The following is a 19843-nucleotide window of genomic DNA, read 5'->3' as shown; positions in this document are numbered from 1 at the left end:
GCCGGTATGCACCAAGACCGATTCTCTGCATGATGTGGACCAAAAATCGAGGGCCTGGCTTCTCATTTGACTGCCTGGCGAGTAGCTTCATCAATTAGTGTCTCAACTTCAGGTAAACTTCGTCGAAAGCCTAAAACTTGAGCATTTTTAACCTGAGAAATTGGGCTCCTTTGAGGTGCATTTTTAACATAACAAAGATCTGATCCCATGAAGCCATAGCAAATGATGGTCAAGAGGTTTGGACCATATCTGCTTTAAGAAATAACATATCTATACTGGAGTGGCATCAAAACAGGTCCTTCTTTCCAAATATGAAGCATGAGAACATTTGAGAAGTATAAGCATTATAAAAAATGTATCCATGAGCCAATTTACAAAGATTCAAAATGTAAAAATTATCTGAAAAATAAAACATATACTTCTTAAATTTTATAAAACTATTTGACTTCAGATATTAAACTCTTTGCAAAAAGAGTATGAAAATAAAATGCATGATATCTAACCTTTTGGTGGATGACAGTCATAACACTAGATCTCAGCGCTAGTTTTAGTTTCGTCAAGCGAAATGAGTATTGGGTGTCGACAAAGGACCTGCATTAAAGAATATTTTGATGTTTAGATTCCAACTTGAAACATTTTAATATTTAAATTATTTATAAACTTTACAGTTCAGATGATGAATGAAAATCTTCAAAATTTTTACAAATTCCAAATTTATTAGCTTACTACTATTATTGGAATGAGGAGAAGCAGGAACAATTTTCCACGGGAGGCATAGGATGGTTATATATATATATGAAGATAAATTAAAATTTCCAGTTCCCTTTGCAGAAAATAAAGGCTGATGACACATTAAACGATCGTCAATAGAGACTTCTTGGTATTTTATGGATACCACACTCTCCATAGAGGTTTTTTATGTTCATAAAGAGACTATTTTTACCATGCATCTATGACCAGTGTAGCAAGATGAGATGGACGCCATCCATTCACCAGCCTGAGGGGACTGGTATTCACCACTCTTATTTTCTTTACTATTTTTTTTTTTGAACTTCTTTTGAAGAAGTAGAGGTTAGAAGGAGCGGCAGAGGAGGGGCGAAGGTCGGGAACGGCGGAAAAGATCGGGAGGAGGCGCGGAGAAGGTCGGGAACGGCGGAAAAGATCGGGAGAAGGAGCGGAGAAGGTCGGGAACGGCGGAGAAGATCGGGAGGAGGGAGAAGGTTGAGAACGGCGGAGAAGATTGGGAACGGTGGAGAAGGAGGGAACAAAGATCGGCGGAGATCAGCAGAGATCGGTGGCTTTTTCTGAGGTCGTGTTTCGATAGCCGGGAGATCGGCGGAGGTCGATGGCCGAGGAGGTCGGAGTGTCGAGAAGTGTCCGAGAAGCGCCTGAGGAAAGGGTAAAAGCTTGAGGAGGAGTATCGGTGTCGGAGGAGAAGCTCCGGAGGAGGATAGGCGGCGGAGGAGCGTCGGAGGAGTTGCAAAGGAAATCGAAGGTCCAGCTTATGGATCTTCCTTAGAGCGTCGAAGAGGAGCGTCGAAGGAGGTGATCAAGGAGCGATTAAAAAAAAAAAAAAATAGACATGCCGGGGCAAGAGAGGGGATGGACGGAGGTGAAAAAGCGCAGGGGAAGGCGGCCAGGATGGGCGGAGCATGGCGACGGGCATGGACAGCCATGGCGAAGGAGGAATGAGGCAGTGGAGGTCAGGGGTCGAGAGACATGGAAGAAATGCTTCAGGTGTCTGGGGTGGGGGCATCATGCACGTGATTATCGAAGCTCACTCGTTTACAGGCAATGTCGGGGGTTGGGACATCGACAAGCGCAATGCCCAGACGTGGCCTCCGACCATAGAAAGACAAACAAGTTAATGGTTGCGAGGCGGGTGAGTCTTACCCAGGCCGCGTGCATTGTTCGGAAGATTGAAGCAGGTGAAGTGAGAAAGGAGGAAGTTCTGGAGGCATTGGTGAGGAAATTCCCGGAGATGGAGGGGTCGGAGGTAAAGAGATTGGAGACGGGAGAGATATTGGCCCGACATGTTCCGGTGTCTGAATGCATCGCAGTGTGTGGGTGGAGGCAGGTGATTGGGGAAGCAAAAATCATTTGGCAGCGCATCATCTGGACTGGGAAGGTCAAAGATAGAGCGTCAAGGCCGGCTATTATTGATGTCAGAGGAGTACCGGCTGCATATCGTTCCACCCGGAATATGGAGGCATTAGTCCGATCTTTTGGGAGGCTGCGAGGGGTCGTTATGTCGGGCCTAGAGTCGGGTGACCCAAATCTGGCAGTTTTGGATGTGGCAGTGAAGGAGGATGCAGTGGCGTCGGCACGGGTTTTGCTGTAGGGTCGAAAGGGCACATATAATGTAAGAGTACTGGAGCGTCAACCACCAGCCCCACCTGATATAGAGGGTCAAGAGCCCCGTAATGGGGCGGTCGGAGGCAGGAGGCGAGAGAGGCTGTCTGCAAGGGAAGGGGAGATGGTGCTGGATGTGAAGGATGGCGAAGGTGAGGTGGAAGAGAGGGAGACAGGAACCGCGAAGGTGATGGCAGAGGGGAATAATGTAGTGGAGAGCTCGCGGGTATCGGAGGATATGAATGCAAGTGATAATGCAAGTGATGGCAGGATGGAGACACAGAGTTCGGGAGCGATCGACAAGAAAGGGGCCAGGAGAAAGGGCACAATGCGATTGCCAAGAGGGAGACGGTTATTAAGGGGTGATTTATTGGGTCATTGTATTAGTTATGAGAGGCAGTAGCTTTATATCAAGAACGTCGACGGAGAGAAGATATGGCTGGAGGTTGGGAAAGGTGGGAGGATGCAGTTTCCCCGAGAATGGATGGCAGTAAGAGTAGGAAAGACAAGGCGCGACAGGACGGAGAAGAAAGCAAACAAATTGAGAAGCATGGCAATGGAGGAGAGTGTGATCGAGGAGACACTCGAACCGGAGAGGGTGGCGGTGGAGAATGAGGATGACAATGTGACACGAGACAGAATTGTGGGTGTGTTCGGAGGCTTCGCAGAGACTCAACAGGACGGAAGGGGTCTGTGCCGGTCCCCATGAGATGCATATCATGGAATGTGCGGGGGCTCCGGGATGTTAAGAGGAGAGGGATTGTGGGCAAATACTTAAGGGAGTGGGGTGCCACGGTGGTGTGCTTGCAAGAGACGATGTTGGAGGATTGTGGAGTAGGGGACTGGCGTGGGGTTGGAGGGAGTTTGCTGGAGGGTTTCATTTCGGTGAATGCAATCGGGCGATCAGGGGGGGTGGTGGTTGCTTGGAACGAGGCGATCTTTAAGGAGGAGGCATGGTGTGGTCAATTCACGGCGGCAGTAAGGCTGACAAGGAATGATGGTCTGGGGGTGGTCATAGCGTCAGTTTATGGACCAGTGAACGCCAGTCTGAGGGAGGGGCTATGGTTGGAGCTGGCGGAACTTGTGGATAAGTTTCGAGGGATGCCATTGTTGCTTGGGGGGGATTTTAATGTGACCCTGGGGGCCAATGATAGGCCTAATGCAGGGGGGAGGGAGACCGAGGGTCGGAGGAGTTCTGGGCTTTTTTGGCGGCAGCAGGGTTGCAGGAGATGGGGGCAATTGACTGTTGCTTCACATGGAGGAGTTCGGAGAGAGCGGCGTCTGAATCTCGGCTGGATAGGTTCTTATGCTCAGTGGAGTTGATGGAGAGGTTCCCAGGGGCAGATGTAAGATTGATAAGTCTCATGGGGGAGACTAATGCTGTTGCGATCGGTATTATCAGCAATACCAACTTTCTATTTATCTGTGTTTAAAATTCCGGTGGGTGTTGAGAAGCGCCTGAGCGGGATCATGCGGAGATTCTTTTGGAAGGGAGCAAATGCAGGGGAAGGACGTGCCATGGCGCTGGTTTCATGGAAGGACATCTGCACGCCAACTAAACAGGGTTGACTTGGGGTGCCTGACATAAATACACTGAATGTGGCGCTATTGACGAAATGGGTTAGACGGATCGTGGGACTGGAGGATGACTTGATTAAGGAAGTGATGAGGGACAGATACGGCTCCAGTTTGGGTTGGGAGAAGTTGATGCACAATGTGAGGGGGGAGTCTGCTTTTTAGAGAGGGATGAGGAAGGTGTTTCCATTGGTCAGGGAGTTTTTCCGGGCCCAATTGGGGAATGGCGCCGGATATAGGTTTTGGACGGACAATTGGACGTCGCGTGGACGATTCCGTGATCTGTTCTCTCGATTATATGCCCTAGCCCATCACCACCATGCTTTGGTGGAAGAGTGTTGGGATGGAGTGTGGTGTCCAACTTTTGCGGCCATCTTATCTAGTCAACGGGTGGAGGATTTTTTAAGCCTTCAGCAAACACTGAGCAACTGGAGGCCAATGGAGGGGATGACAGATGGGTGGGTATGGGCATCGGATCCCTTCTCCAGCCGAGGAGTTTACCAGAGTTTGAGATCACACCACTATGAGGACCCAATCATTCTAAGGGCATGTCGCTCAATTTGGAGGCAAAAGATTCCCTTAAAGGTTAGGGTGTCTGCATGGCTGCTCGCCAGGAAGCGGACAATGACCCGCGTGAGACGGCGAAGGTTCTTTCCGGCTGAATCTCCACTATGCCTTATATGTACGGAGGAAGTGGAGTGCGAGCATCTTTTTTTCCAATGTCGGCTTGCTCGGGCGCTATGGGCTAGCCAGGGGCTAGCAGAGATTACGTCGAGTTCGCACTTATGGGCCACACTGCCGCGGCGCCAGCATGGGACTGACAAGGAGCGGGGGCTGAGATTCGCGGTGCTGTGGGCGATATGGTCCCACCACAACGAGGTCGTTTTCAAGGGGGCGGCAATGTCGGTGGAAAGGGCTATAAATGATGTGGAAAGACTGGTTTTTTGTTGGTTTGGTCCTGGATGAGGTGATGGGTATGGGGGGAAAGATGGGCCATATGTTTTTTGGCCTAGGCCCCTCCACGTTCGCATGTACGGAGGGTCACCAAGTTGGGTGATCTTCTTTATTTGTTAAAAAAATTTCTTTACTATTTTTTCCTTCTACCCTTCACGAAAATAATAAAATTTGTGTATAAGAGAAACCCTTGTTAGGAGTAGTAAATAGCCGTATTTTACATGTGGTAGTTTTCGGATATTGATCAGGCACAATAACAAAAGTATAGCATTTTCTTATGATAAGTAAGAAAATAACAAAATTAAACTAAAATTAAGCCTAGCTTATAACACTTCTCCCAGAGTAGAGGAACTGATGTTTCTTGTTATGTTATAAACCTAGGGAGAGAGATATAGGCAGGATGGGAGTCAACAAAAGGAAAACAAGAGATTGGCAGAGTGAACATTGACAAGGAGATGGATTCCAAAAAGTGGGCGTTGTCAATGAGGGTATGACAGGGTGGGCAAAATCATGCAAGACCCACTTTATCGCCAAGTTCATTCCTGTCCTCAAACGAGAGCTACATCATTTAAAGAACATCATAAGAAATAAAATGACAAAGTGTAAAAGGATTTTGGGGTTTGCATTATGTTCCCAGATTGGAGAGTAGAGTTGAGAAATATTTTTTTCCGATTGATTTCGTCAATAAATTAGCACAATGAGTATGTATGGTGACATGGAGTACAGATGAGTCCATAAGGTAGTTATTATCCTTAAACAATTATAAAGTACCAAAATATAATTATTTTTTAAATTGAATTATAATTTAAATATCATTATGATAATCCCCTGATCCAGAAGGCTATGCAGTTCATGTGTCATGGAACAAAATTATAAGCCTATGCTTGAACCTAACAAAACTTTCTGCGTCCTGGTTCTCCATGTGAAAATCTTTACTCCTCTGCTCTTATTCTATTTGTTTGTTTTTGATGGAGGCTATTGAGGTGAGGGAACAGATTAATCCCCATTTCTTCTTATCACTATTTTGTGAAACAGGGGGGGACTTATAGATTAAAGATTATATTCCCCATCAAGCTTTCGTCATGCATGTTGGTTTGTTTATATCCGAATGTATCCTTTTGTTGATAAGTTTGGAGGGGAGTATGCAAGTAACTTGAAGAAGATCTAGAGGAGGTAGAAATCTAACAGTCTGGCACAAAGGAGAAGCCCATACATGAGGACCAACCTTCAAGGGGACTTAAAAACCTGTAAGTCAAAAGTTTCATCATCTTTTTCAGAGGGATCTCTCTCATTTACGACTACTTGGCCCCTTTATTTTCTCCCATTGCCCAAGTAATCTCTTCCATAGATCTTTCTGATCTATAAGAGCATGCCAACAGCTCTGTAAAAAACTGGCCATCCACCCAAACTGATATTGTTGGATTCAAGTGCTTACTATCTGGACTAAAAGCTATAGCTGATAGCAAAGGCACTACTTTTCATCTTTAAGCAAGATGTTGTTCGTCAAAACTCCCCCACATCACCTGTCGCTGGCCTATTTATCGGCCAAGCATATAGTGTGTTGCTTCTGGGACTTGAACCTGCCACCTGGCTCTGATACCATGTTGGATTTGAGTGCGCTTACCAACTGCAATAAAAGATATAGCTGATAGCAAGGGAGCTACTCGTCATCTTGAACCAGGATGTTGTTCTTCAACAGATATGATCCTTGATCCATCCAGGGGGTAACTCTATCATTCTTAAGTATGATTATTTCATATTTTTCTAGACCTCTAAGAAGGGCATGCAATAAGAAGGAAACCCTGTGCAAATGCCAAAACCAGCGAAAAATCAATGGAAATTCCGTATAAAAATAGAGAACCACCCAAGGAAGCCTTGTGGATCACCTTCTGCAATAGCATCAACTATAACGTCAAATCCAAAAAATCGTTATCAATTCAAATGGAAAATTGGTTGATCAAGGTAAATGTACAAGTATAGAATGATGGAGATCTGATCTGAATCCCCCCTCTTGGCCATCGGGAATGTGCCTTCCAACTGCTCCAGCTCCAGTCCCCACAATTTGGGGAATTTTTTAAGAAAGAAGACTTGCCTCTACTGTCTCCTCCTCCCAGGTCTTATTTATTGTTGTGCGTGTCTTTTTAAATGGCACATGCTGTTGCTTCCGTCCCTCCGGAATCATCTCCTTCTGTATGCCTTGCTGAAGTACTTAAATGCAACTCCCTTAGAGCTGAAGCTTTTCCTTATGCTTAAAATGGGAAAGCTTCTTTCGATGATGATTGCATTTTCACAAGTCGCATCATAGGCTGGACGGTCTAGCCACTTGATTTAGAGAGATAAACCCGCCGGTGTGATTTTGGAGGTTAGGACGACTTTCAGAGTGACTGGTCGTTCATAATCATCAGTAAAGAAATGAAGGAATAGGGGATGTGATGGCGAAGCCCTCAAGCTATCCGCGTTTTTTTTCCTAGGTTTAGATAAATTTTCATCTTTTAAGCTTAGTTTTCCCCTAATTTTCCTCACGGGTCCTATATAAGGAACCCCTATGTACTAGAAAGATAGGGATTTTTCCCTTTGAGAAAACAAATTTTTGGAAGAAGAAGAGAGGTCAGAGAGACCTAGAAGAAGGCGGCTCTGCCGCCGCCGCCGGCACCTTACGGCCGTTCCGCGCACCCGAGCCTCGGCCCGCCCCGCGCCGCCTCGCCGTGCCCTGCGCCGCCGCGCGCTTCGCGCCGCCGCGCGCCGCGCCGCGCGCCGCGCCGCGCTTCGCCGCGCCGCGCGCTGCCTGCGAAGCGCCTGCGCGCCCGAGCGCCGCCTGTGCGCCACGCGCCGCCGCGCGCCCACGCGCCACGCGCCCGAGCAGCCCACGCGCCGCGAGCCTCGAGCCGCCGCTACCGTTCCGCCGCCGCACCGCCCGTGCCGCCGCCGCGCCCGCACCGGCGCGCGCCCACGCGCGCTTCGCGCCGCCTGAGCGCCGCCTGTGCGCCCTGCGCGCGTCGCCGCGCCGCCACATCGCGCGCCGCCACATCGCCGCGCCGCCCACGTGCCGTGCGCCCTGAGCCGCTGCTACCGTTCCACCACGCCGCCGCCGCCGCCGCCGCCGCCGCTCAACGCCGCCACCGCCGCTCGCCGACGCCGCTGCTTGACGCCACCATCGCTGCTTGACGCCGTCGCCACTTGACGCTGCCGCTGCAGTGTTCGCCGCCGTATTCGTCATCTGGCCGGCTGAACCTACCCGCCCACCGGTAGTCGGGCCCACCAACGCCTCAACGACTATCCGTGGAGCGTCGACCCCACGAAGATAGAGACACCCTTCGGCCCCAACGAATTGAGGACCCCGCGCAGGACCTTTCCGGGACACCCACCGAAGCGACGTGCCGTCCAAGATCACTGTCCTCAGAGAAGGACAAACGGACCACGCTCCCACCGCAGGACGTCGACGACGTCCGTCCTGCATCAGGATGCTTGAATGTTTGGACCCAATGCTCATTTCAACTTAGGGACATGAAGCACAGGTTGAACAGTTGTTGATGATGGAAGATTGAGTTGATAAGTGACTGTACCAATTTTCTTTGTGATTTTATATGGTCCAAAATACCTCTGGCTGAGTTTCTCATTGGGGTGCCTACCTAGAGTTTTCATTCGGTAAGGTCTGATCTTGAGATAAACAAAATCCCCCTTGTTTAACTAGACTTGTCTTCAATGTTTGTCAGCATAAGCCTTCTTCTGGGATTGGGACTTTGCAAGGAAGGTGGTTCTTGTCCATACTCTGCCTTAAATGGAGATATACCAATGGAAGTGTGGAACGATGTATTATAGTTGTATTCTGCCCATGGTAGAAATTTCAGCCAACGTTTGAGATGATCAGCCAAAGGAGTGTAAGTAACATTCCAGGCCATGATTGGCAACTTTTGTCTGACCGTCTCAGGGTAATATGAAGAGCTTAATAATGACCTGGTTCCTTGGAGTTTGTGGAGCTCTTTTCAGAATTGGACCATAAGAGGCCCCCTCTGTCTGAAACGATATTGGGAGTGCCATATAATCTAATGATACTTTGATAAAGAGATGAGAGATAACTTCTGCCAAAAATGGGTGTTTGACTGGAAGATAATGACTGTATTTACTTACTCTTTTTTTTTTTTTGAACGTTAACGAGGGATGAATACCCGACGAATCGGGGAACCTCCCGTCAGGACCACACAGGCCCTTTACATGCTTATCAGTCATCATCAAAACCTCCCTTCACTTCCCGTCGCTTGCAAGGACCATGCTGCCTTAAGTCCTTCTGCTTCATGTATAGCTCCATCGGTAGAAGCCCTTCTTCCTCTGAACAACACCTAGTTTCTATGTAGCCAGATGGCCCACAACACGGCTAGTGCTCGGCCCCCTTGTTTCTTCTTCCCACGAAATGCTGTGCCGAATCCCAAAAGGCCTGTTCAGATGTCACCTTCATCCTTGAGAGTGACTGGCTGTCCCAAACTGTGCGAGCAGAGGAGCATTCAAAGAAAAGATGGTAGCAATCTTCTTCCCCATTCAAACACAACGCGCATTGCGATGGGGTATCTGGGTATAACTTCTTGCGGAGGACTTTTGTCATTAATCGTTTCCTTGCTAGCAGCCACCCAAAAAACCGCACCTTCAATGGGACTTTTTGACGCCATATGAACCTGCATGCGCTGACCAGTTCCATGTCTTCCTCTTGGCCTTCTCGAATCATCGTATAAGCCTTATGAACCGAGAAGGGGCCATTTGTCCATGTCCAACTATCTCATTCTCCATCTTCTGGTCGTAGCTGAAATAGGGATTGTTGCATGTCCATGTAATCCGACACACGCTGGTCGATAAGGATCCTTGTATGATCGGGTTCCACGCGCCCTCCCAGCAGTCACACACGTGGGCATTCTGATTCTGGACCAATGCATACAGTCGGGGGAATACCGCACCAAGGGTGCCCTGTGGTGACCATGCGTCTCTCCAAAATTGGAATGTCTTCCCGTCGCCTAACTTGGCCGAGAAAAAACCTTGCTCCCTAGGAAAGACCTGTCTCAGCCCTTGCCAGAATGGCTATGCTCCATGATACATATCTGCCTTTCTGTCCCAATTCAGACCATTTCCATAGATGTCACGCAATAAATTGACGACCAAATCCTCCCGTGAATTCATAATTCTCTCCACCCATTTGGTTAGAAGTGCCGTGTCCATGCTTTGCATATGTAGGACCCCCATACCTCCCATCTTAATTGGGCAGCATACTTGATACCATGCCACCATCGCCAAGCCGCCTCTTTGTTCTGGCCCAAATCCTCTCCATAGAAAATGCCTCATCATGTCTTCTATTCTCTTCCCGACTCCTGTGGGCATCTTGAATACAGAGAGATAGAAAATTGGAATGGTTGATAAAACTGACCTCAGTAGCACCAATCCTCCCCCTCTAGATAACACCTTTGCTTGCCATCCCTTCTCGATGACCGGTTGCCAATCAGTTTTCGTCATCCTCCCCTTCGTAAGTGGTAGACCTAGATATCTCATTGGAAGCCGCCTGATTGGTGTTCTCAGAATCTCTGCACATTGTGCTTCTTCTTCTTGCGAGAGTCCGTTACTCATAAAAACTGATTTGGTCATGTTTATTTGGAGTCCCGAGGAATCTGCAAACAGATCAAGTATGATGGATAAGTTCCTCGCTTCCCTCATCGAACCTTCGGTGAAGAAGGCGGTGTAATCAGCGTATTGAAGCAGGGGAATTCCATTTGATTGCTCGGATCGTTGATAGCCTTGCAGAAGGCCCTTTGTGCATGCTTTCTCAGTATATACTGCGAGTGCCTCCACTGCCAAGACAAACAGTGACGGTGCCAATGGGCAGCCTTGTCTCACTCCTTGTTGAGGTTGTATTCGGCCACCTTCTGGGCGTCCGTTTACCAGCACCGTACAAGAGTGCGTTGTGATGCATCTCTTCACTCAGATTATCCATTCCTTGGGAAAACACCTCCTCTTCATGGATGCCCAAAGGAAATCCCAGTCTAAAGAGTTGTACGCCTTGGCAAAATCAACCTTCCACATGAACCCTCGCGTTCCCTTCCTCTTCCATGCAACTATTATTTCCCCGGCTGTTACTGCACTATCCACCAGTAGCCTGCTAGGAATAAAGGCTGACTGAGCAGGTCCAACCAGTTCACCAATAATGGTTCTCAGCCTGTTTGCTAACACCAAGGGGAACTATCTAAATAAACATCTGCCCTCAAGAAAGGCATTCAGGTCTTTGAAAAGTCAAGATGTCCACACTGGGTGTGAGATCCTCCATCCAGAAGAGGGGAAACGGTTGATGCAGCTTAGTTCCCTATCTATTATTCTACATTCTTCTTATTCTCTACTCTCCCTCCACTTCTTGATTGTTCGTCCTGCTCATCTGTATCTCCAATCGTGGACATTATCAGATCAAAACACATTATACAGATTTTCTTTCAATACTTGTTGAAGATCTACATTCACACTATATCATCTTTTCAGCTGATGAGGATTGTGATTTTTCAGCGAACGGTATTTCTCTAGACTTGTTTCAAAATTTTAAAAAAGGAGGATGAAGGTGCAGCGACTTGCAGGGGTCTTGAACGTGCCTCTTTGGAAGGAAATAATGCTGGTTCACTCTTGCCTATTAGCCCTGTTTGCCACATGACCTTCAGATTTACTTTTGCTTCAAAAGAGACATCAATTACCTGCTGGATTCCAAATGGTAGTTACTTGGGAACTTCAGAGCAAATTTCTGGTTTTAGACCATTAAGATAAGTTGTTTCCTAAACATCTTGATCCATAGGAGGAAGATAGGCCCCCAGTAACTCAAATTCTACACAATACCCTGAAACATCACCTATCTGTTTTAGGTTGAACATTTTGTGTCGTAGAGACTTCGAGGAGAAGCCAAATCTGTGCTCAAATTGTCGTTTGAAATTCGACCAATTTTCAAATCCAAATTGTTTTTCGGCGCGTATGAACAAACCTTGAGCTGAAACTTCTAAATGCAAGGAAATCAGATTAAGCTTTCCATAGTCGGATAGGATATGGACGTGAAAGCACTTCTCAACGCAATTTAGCCATCCTTGTGCTTGTTCTCCCGAAAAAAAGGAGCAAATCACCTTTAGTAAAGGATGATTTAACTTCTGCTGGAATTCCTAGAGCCACTGGTACCCTCCCCTACCTTGGAATATTTCCAGTCTCCATTGGAAGGACGTTGGACGTCAATGCTGTACTCCCTTCGATCTTTGAGTTCAACAAGGATAGCTTCTCCATGATTTGCGTCAGAACTTCTGCGATCAGAGCCGGATCTGCGTAGGCCACTTCTTATATGATTTCTGCTCTTCCATGTGTTAGATCCTAGACCCAATTGAGGATTGTTATTGCATCAACCATAACGGTAGGTCCAGAAACTCGTTATCAATCCAAATGGTAAATTGATAACCAAATGGTAAATTGGTTGATCAAGGTAGAGAAACGAATTCTCTCCAGAGAAAGGAAATAGAGGTACAAGTATAGAACGATGGAGATCCATCCGAATCTTCCAACCTGGCAGTCGTGAATGTGTCTTCCGACTGCTCAAGGTCTCATTCCTGTAATTTGGGAATTTTTGAAGAAAGAAGACTTGTCGTAACTGCTTCCTTCCCCACAGTATTATTTATAGTCCTGTGGGTCTTTATAAATGGCATGTCCTGCGTCGCTTCTGCCCTCCAGAATCATCTCCTTCTGTATGCGTTGCTGAAGTACTTATCACCTTCTTACGAGCCAGAGAATGCTTGTCGACTACCTGAAGGTGAACAGTGGAGAACCCATGGACCTCCCGCAGAGCATGCAACAAAATATTCACAGACCCCCTGCAAAAAGTTCACAGTCCAGATCATGGTTCACTTGTGGCCAAACAATGGGCCATGGCCCACCTGAGAACCAATAGGGTATGAACATGTGAACTAGACCATGCTCCACCCATAGCCCAACCTCAATCCAGACAACAGCCCAAAATTCTGTCGAACTAGGGACCATGCCAATTTTCTGCAACCCAGCACATGGACCCACAGATCCCAACTAGGATAACAAAATGAGGCTTAAGCACTAGCTTGGGGATAGCTTGCTTTTAAAGGAGGGAGAACTGATATGATCCCTGACTCTTCACAAGGGTATTTTTGTACTTTGAACTTGAGATTTTCATTTATGCAAGAAGATTCATTGGGTGCCAAGATCACAATTTTTTTTACCCTTAAAATATTTTCCAAAAGCCCCAAATCAGATTCTAACAACATTCTCATGATTTGTAACTATAAAACTAAAAATAGATCCAACTAAATAGGAGAAGCCAATTGAGTTGCCATATATATAATGTACATAAAATATAAAAACACAAAGGACTTAAAATTTCCATAGAGGGAAGTTTCAGCAGAACCCAATGGAAGACTCAGATATGCAAATTGTATTCCAATTTCAAATTGCCCTTTCAGCCACACCCAAAAAATTAAGAGAGTTTGAAATTACTTGCAAGTTGAGGTAATCCCTAATAGAGCGGCCAGCACATATCCATCACTATAACCAGAACCTAAAGAGCACACAAGAAAATAAGTCATTTATCAGAAGATGGGTCTCAAGAATTTTACTTTGAGAAATCACATAAGTGAATATCATATTTCATTTTTCAGAAGAAACTTTGGCTGCTGACTAGTTGTAATTTCATATTGAGCCTTCTCTAATAATACTTAACCTGATGTTTTATACATACTTCTTCTCAATGCAAAACCTAGTTGTTTCCTTTTTCCTTTCACTCCAAGCTTCTGTTCACCTTTTCTCTTTCTCACGATCTGGTGCTCGAGAGCTTCTAAGGAACATGAGATGAGTTTTTTAAAAAATTCAAAGTTTACAAAATTAAATTTTTTTTTGAAATAAGGATAGGGGAGATCACACAAAATCGGTGACCTTCCCAGTGAGATAAAAATATAAGCGATAAGCATATGAAGGGCCAAAAAGGCCGGCCCGGGCCTTGGCCCTGGGATTGTATACCATGCAACGGTAAAATCCGCAGCTGCTTGTATCACCACATCCGTTGATGTTTCCCATTCGTTGAAGATGACTTCGTTCCTGTGCAGCCATAGTGCCCATAATACTGCGAAGGGCCGAACTTGTCCCACTCGCCCCCTAGGTGCTCCATTTTGTATTGACTCCCAAAACGCCACCTCTGATTAGATATCCACCCCCTTGAGTGGCTCACAGGTCCATACCGTTCGGACAAAGGGACAATCAAAAAAGAGGTGAGCACAATCCTCATCACCGTTTGTACACATAGCACACAATGCCGAAGCTTCTGGGAGCCATTTCCTCCGAAAAACCTTCGTCACTATTCTTCGTCAGAGGAACAGCCAACATAATATTTTCACCTAAAGGGGAAACTTTTGTCTCCATATGGTGTGACACGCATAAAGGATCCTCGGTTCCTCCCCTGCCTGTCTGCGGCTAAGATTCGCATAAGCAGCTCAAACAAAAAAGGATGCGCCTATCCACTTCCGCCCGTCTTGTGTCCCTCCTTGCGGGTGTAGGTGGCTTAGTGGTTGCAGCAACCTTATATAGTCTTCCAGTCTTTGGTCGGATAAGGTGTTGCCTAGGCATGGGGTCCATGTGCCATCCCAACACTCGCTCACTGTGGCATGGAGGGTCCTTGCAAGAGCATACAAGCGTGCGAATTTTGTCTTCAATGTGCCCAGTGGAAGCCATGCGCCTAGCCAAAACCGGATTGACGTGCCATCTCCTAGCTTGGTTTCGAAGAAATCACGGACTTGAGGTAACACATGCCTCAACCCTTGCCAGAATGCATAGGCTGCTCGAATTGGATATCCACGAACTTCCCAGTTCAAACTCGAGCCGTATATGTCTTTTCAAAACTAGTGTAACCTTCGATGTATCCTATCCCATAAGTCTGTACACCCACGTGGCCAGTAATGCTAGGTTGAGATTTTGCAATTTAAGAACTCCTAGTCCCCCCAAGCGAACTGGTCTGCACAAGGGATATCCCCCTCCCATCTTCCGATCCTGAACTTTTCCATAGAAATCTTCTCATCATACTTTGTAGACGCCTCTTGGTCCCCACTGGTAGTTTCAACACTGAGAGGTAGAAAATAGGTATCGCAAACAGCACGTGGTGTAGAAGCACCGATCGTCCCCCCCTCGATAACACTCTGCTTTGCCATCCCTCCAACTTCCGCTTTATCTTCTCCACTACTGGATGCCAGTATATAGATTTGATACGACCCCCTATCAATGGAAGACCCGGATATTTCATGGGAAGTGTACCACTAGGTGTCCCCAATACTCTAGAACAGAGAGCTTCCTCTTCTTGCGATAATCCGAACCCGACAAAGGCTGATTTGGCACGGTTAGTGTGTTGTCCCGAACAGTCTGCGAAAAAGTCAAGTAGGATGGATAGGTTTTTGGCCTCCTCAGCACCCTCTATGAAAAAGGCGGTATCGTCCGCATATTGTAGAAGAGGAATACCTGCCAGGAAACTTGGGGTCCGAAAACCGTTTAGCAGACCATTGGAGCAAGCCTCCATTGTGCTTATGGAATGGGCATCCACGGCCAAGACAAAAAGTAGCGGGGCTAGCGGGATCCTTGTCTACCCCTCGTTGCGGTTGAATCCAACCTCCTTCGGGGCGTCCATTCACCAGCACCTCAAAAGAGTGGGATGTAATACATCTTTTCATCCACCCTACCCGATCGGCTGGAAAGCCACGACGCCTTAGAGAGGCCCATAAGAATTCCCAGTCAAGACAGTTGTATGCCTTTGCAAACTCTGCTTTCCACATGAACCCTCTAACTTTTAATCTTTTCCATGCAATCAAGATTTCTGATGCAACGACTGCACCATCAATTAGTTGTCTCCCAGGAATAAAGGCAGATTGAAAAGGACTTACCAAGTCGCCAATCACTTCCTTGAGCCGATTGGCCAAGACCTTGGCTATGATAAGATATATGGAATTGGATAGCACTATAGGTCGAAAATCTCCCACTCTAGTAGCTCCTTGACATTTTAGGAGGAGAACCAAATAAGCACGGTTGATTTTTTCCAACCCAAAGTTTCCTTGTCGAAATTCTTCCACAGTAACCATTACCTCTGCCTTGATTGTCTCCCAAAAGACATTATAAAAGAAGACCGGGAGGCCATCAGGCCTCGGGGCTCCTTCCCCATTTAGTCCCTTGATTGCAGCTAGGACTTCGGATTCTGAGAAAGGACGCACCAGGTCTCTCTGTTGTGTTGAAATTCTTCCCCATTTAGGGCTCCTTCCCCATTTAGGCCCCGGGGCTCCTCCTTGAAGCCCTCCTCTAGAAGCCAAGACCTGTCCATTTTCAAATATGTGGATCACACAGTTCTCTCTTGTGAATGCCACATTATCGGAGTGTGGTCCGACAACGCTCGAGGAAGCGATCTCACATCTGTTAGCGGGAATTTTTCAAGGAGCTCCACCGAGCATAGAAATTTATCCAGCCGAGCTCCTCCATGTGCATGTGCAATCCCCCGGCCCCATTTCCTTTAGTGATGCATCTGCGATAAGGGCCCAGACTTCTTCAGATCCAGGGTCCGTCCTCCCGCTCCGTTAGGCCTGTCCTCCTCCTCCAACGTCACATTAAAATCACCCCAAAATAGTAGTGGTAATCCTTGATATTTTGACACCAACTCTGCCAGCTCTCCCCAGAGGAATACCCTAAGAACCGGGTTCACCGGCCCATAGACTGATATGACCACCATCTGAAAACTATCCCTTCTCTTCAATTGTACTGTTGCCGTCCAACTGTCTACTTTAGAAAACAGTGTCTCATTCCAGGCCACCATCAGTCCTCCGGATCTTCCTACCACTTCATAGGCAAGTATCCAGTGAGGAAATCTCCACCTGCAATCCTCCAATCCTGCGCCTCACACTTTTCCAACATGGTCTCCTGCAAGCACACCACATTTTCTCCCCATTCACGTAGGTATCTCCTCACTATACCTCTTCTCTACTCGTCTCGGAGCCCTTGCATATTCCATGATATGCATTTCATGGAAGTACCTGATCAACCCCTCCCCTGCTCTGCTCCCTCCAGCATCCCGATCCATCTGCTACTTTTTGAATCCGAGAGTCGGAATCCCTGTCTTCTTCACTCCGGCATCCGATTAACACCTCATTCACTGTCATACAATCATCTATCTCAATGTTTGTCTCGTGTATGGGTTTCTAGCCTTTTTTACTGTAGCTTTCGCATCTAGAATCTGCCCCCCACTTCCTGCCCCACTGCTGCTCCCTTCATACTCATCTTATTCTGCTCCTTCATATTTTCCTCTATAGTGGAATGATCTTCACAAGTTCCCCGTTGCTCCAATAATTGACTTGCCATGCCTGATTCTGCAAACCGAAGACAACCTCCTTTTCCCGCTACCAACCATACCTTTGCGCCTGTCTCATCAAGAACAAACCATCGTTTTCTTCTATAATTGATGAGTTTGCCGAAGATATCCCCCTTCGTGAACGGCCATCCCATGTGCAATCTTCTTGGTGCTCCGAGTTTGGTTCCTCCCACCATTCTTGTTCCCTGACATTCAATCCCGCCTACATGATAATGCTTGCCCTCCAGAATGACCTTCTCATCTTGTACCCTTCGTCTAGTCTTCGGCTGGGCGGTTGGCACGCTATTCTGCAGATCTATGTTGTCTGCTGGTAGGGTTTGTGTCGTCGCAAAATCAGGAGATGCCGTGTCTCCTCTAGGTCCTCTCTGATAATGCTCATCGTCCTGTTGGCTTCTTCGTTTACTCTTTCTGCCATCAATGGAGCCTCCAACAGTTGTAGGATGTCGTTAAACTTTAGTAATACTTCGCCTTGCCCTTGCTGCATCTCTGTTGATAAGATTGTGTTACTCGAGCATTGCCTTGCCTCTGTCCCTCGCACCTCTGGTGGCGGGGCCATTGGGGGGTGGCACACTGACACCCCTGCACGTACCTTCTGGTTGTCTAAGCATAAGCCAAGGTGGAGGTGAGAGACCAATATCCATGTCAACTTCTAGTATTGCAACATTCGGGTCTCCATAGTCCAAACCCCGCTGATATAATATGTTGTAGTCGACCAAACGGTCTAACCAAGGTCTCTAGAACATTATGAACCTGATACCCCATTGGTATCCACGAAGCTCCAAGATGATCTTCTGAGTCTCATCGTAGAGAGTCCCATCTCGGGTAAGCACTCGACGCCATCTTATCAAACTGTTTCCAGAGGCTGATTGTGTCCATCCGCTTAACGACACGTACACTGCCATCGACACCCCCCGCAAGAAGAGATCTCCTGAGTCCAATCTCCATAGTTCTGCCTCTCCCAAGTGCGGGAATTTACTCCACAGCTCGCTCTTGACCTCTTCATAATCCACGGGTCCTTTTACCACTTCACCTAAAAGACATTCTTGGAAAGACTGCTTGTGGGCGTTCGCCCTCCCCCCTAGTGCAGTCCCTTCCAATGGGGTCTTTTCTTCTCTCCTTTGTGTGTCAACTCTTGAGATCTCCTTCCATGAAGCAGTGCGACCTGCCATTGGGCATAACTGCCGATGCCCTAGTCCTTTGCAGTTCCTGCATGTCAGTGGATCTCTGCACTCTCGGGCGTAGTGCCCTCTTGTGAGGCAACGAAAGCAGCATAGTTCCCGCTCACTGTTTTTGTCTTCTCGAGGTGCTCGGTTCTTCATTTGTGCTATTCCCCTCAGGTTGACTTGGGAATGTCCATAAGGAAACTTCTCATATAGCCTAGTACTGGAGTTCCCGCCTCCGACATAGCCTCGAAGCACCGACTGTCTATTAGACTCTCGGTTAGTTGGTCTTGCATAGTAATGCACCTCCGTGGCTTCTCGTCCTCTTCTCCGGCCAGCGTTGACATTTGAGATCCCTCGTCTGTCTGTCTGTTGCGATGGGATGCGCCGGGGAGGGAGTCCCCTGGGGGCTCAGTGATCTTGGCTTGGCCATGGGGCAAGGAAGGAATTCCCTCCTGAAGTATATTACTTAGTTGTCCGTGTTGGTCCTCGTCTCTCGCCAGTCGCTGGAAATTGTGTCCCCTCGACTTGATGGACTTTATGGAGGGGCGATCGAGTGCTTCCTCCTATTCGATGACTCCTCCAGTGATCACCAATTAGGGCCCTATTCATTGTTGAAGTCTTTTTCAGGTCAGATCGGAGATTCTGGCGGGAGCACCAGGGGGAAGATCCTGGGGGAGAAGAGGGGGGGGTGTTGGGTGTGTTGGGGTGGGTGCGGGGGTCTTTGGCGGGGGGTCTTAGGGGGGGAGGGGAGAGAGGGCACCCGTGGCAGGGAGTCTGCCGTGGGTGTTGGGGAGGGGGAAGGAGAGGGGGAAGGAGAGGGCACCCCTCGGCGAGGAGTCTGCCGTGGGGGATTAATCCAGTAATATATTTTTAGAGATTTGCATTTAAATTTTTTCACTATTAGAGTTGTAACTGTGTTTACATCTCATGTAAGGGCTACATTAACTTTTTTTTTTGAAGAAAAAGGGCTACATTAACTTATGACTGTTGTAAGCTTATCGGGTTCGAACAATAAGATCTAAACCCATTAAGCTCTTTTTAAGGGTGTTAACCCTAAACAAGAAGTGAACGGACTATTTTTCTTTTGAAGACTATCTCTCTCTTCCGTTCTTTCATTCATCTCCTGGAGCTCTAGCTTGCCTCCCCTTTGAGATTCCAGGGTACATTGAGGTGATCAACAACTTCCAGCACATATTAATCATGCTAAGATACCTGGTGTATTAGAGAAGAGTTTACTGAGGATAACCTTCTTCACAAACCCAAATGGCCCTTTGTAATGTAAACTAGACTGTCACACATCTCATGTGAACCCTCTTTTCCATCATACTAACAGCCACACCCAACTTAACGAGGGATGACAAGGGAGGGCCAACATTGAGTCCGTAGAGACTGATAT

General features: G+C 47.4%; 1 protein-coding gene across 2 annotated transcripts in view; it reads right to left on the bottom strand.

Moving 5' to 3' along the window:
• ABCC13 (multidrug resistance-associated protein 11) overlaps positions 1-19843 on the bottom strand; it is a 55847-nt gene that overhangs the window by 17124 nt on the left and 18880 nt on the right. For both annotated transcript variants that reach the window (XM_078587387.1, XM_078587386.1), the window contains exons 9-10: positions 13393-13453; positions 504-591 (exon numbers count right to left, since the gene is read on the bottom strand). In XM_078587387.1, coding sequence (XP_078443513.1) covers positions 504-591; positions 13393-13453 — 149 coding nt within the window. The remainder of the gene's footprint in view (positions 1-503; positions 592-13392; positions 13454-19843) is intronic.

The sequence above is a fragment of the Wolffia australiana genome, chromosome 15, assembly GCF_029677425.1.
Source record: "Wolffia australiana isolate 7733 chromosome 15, ASM2967742v1".
Taxonomy (NCBI): domain Eukaryota; kingdom Viridiplantae; phylum Streptophyta; class Magnoliopsida; order Alismatales; family Araceae; genus Wolffia; species Wolffia australiana.
This window is presented reverse-complemented; position numbering and strand designations above follow the sequence as displayed.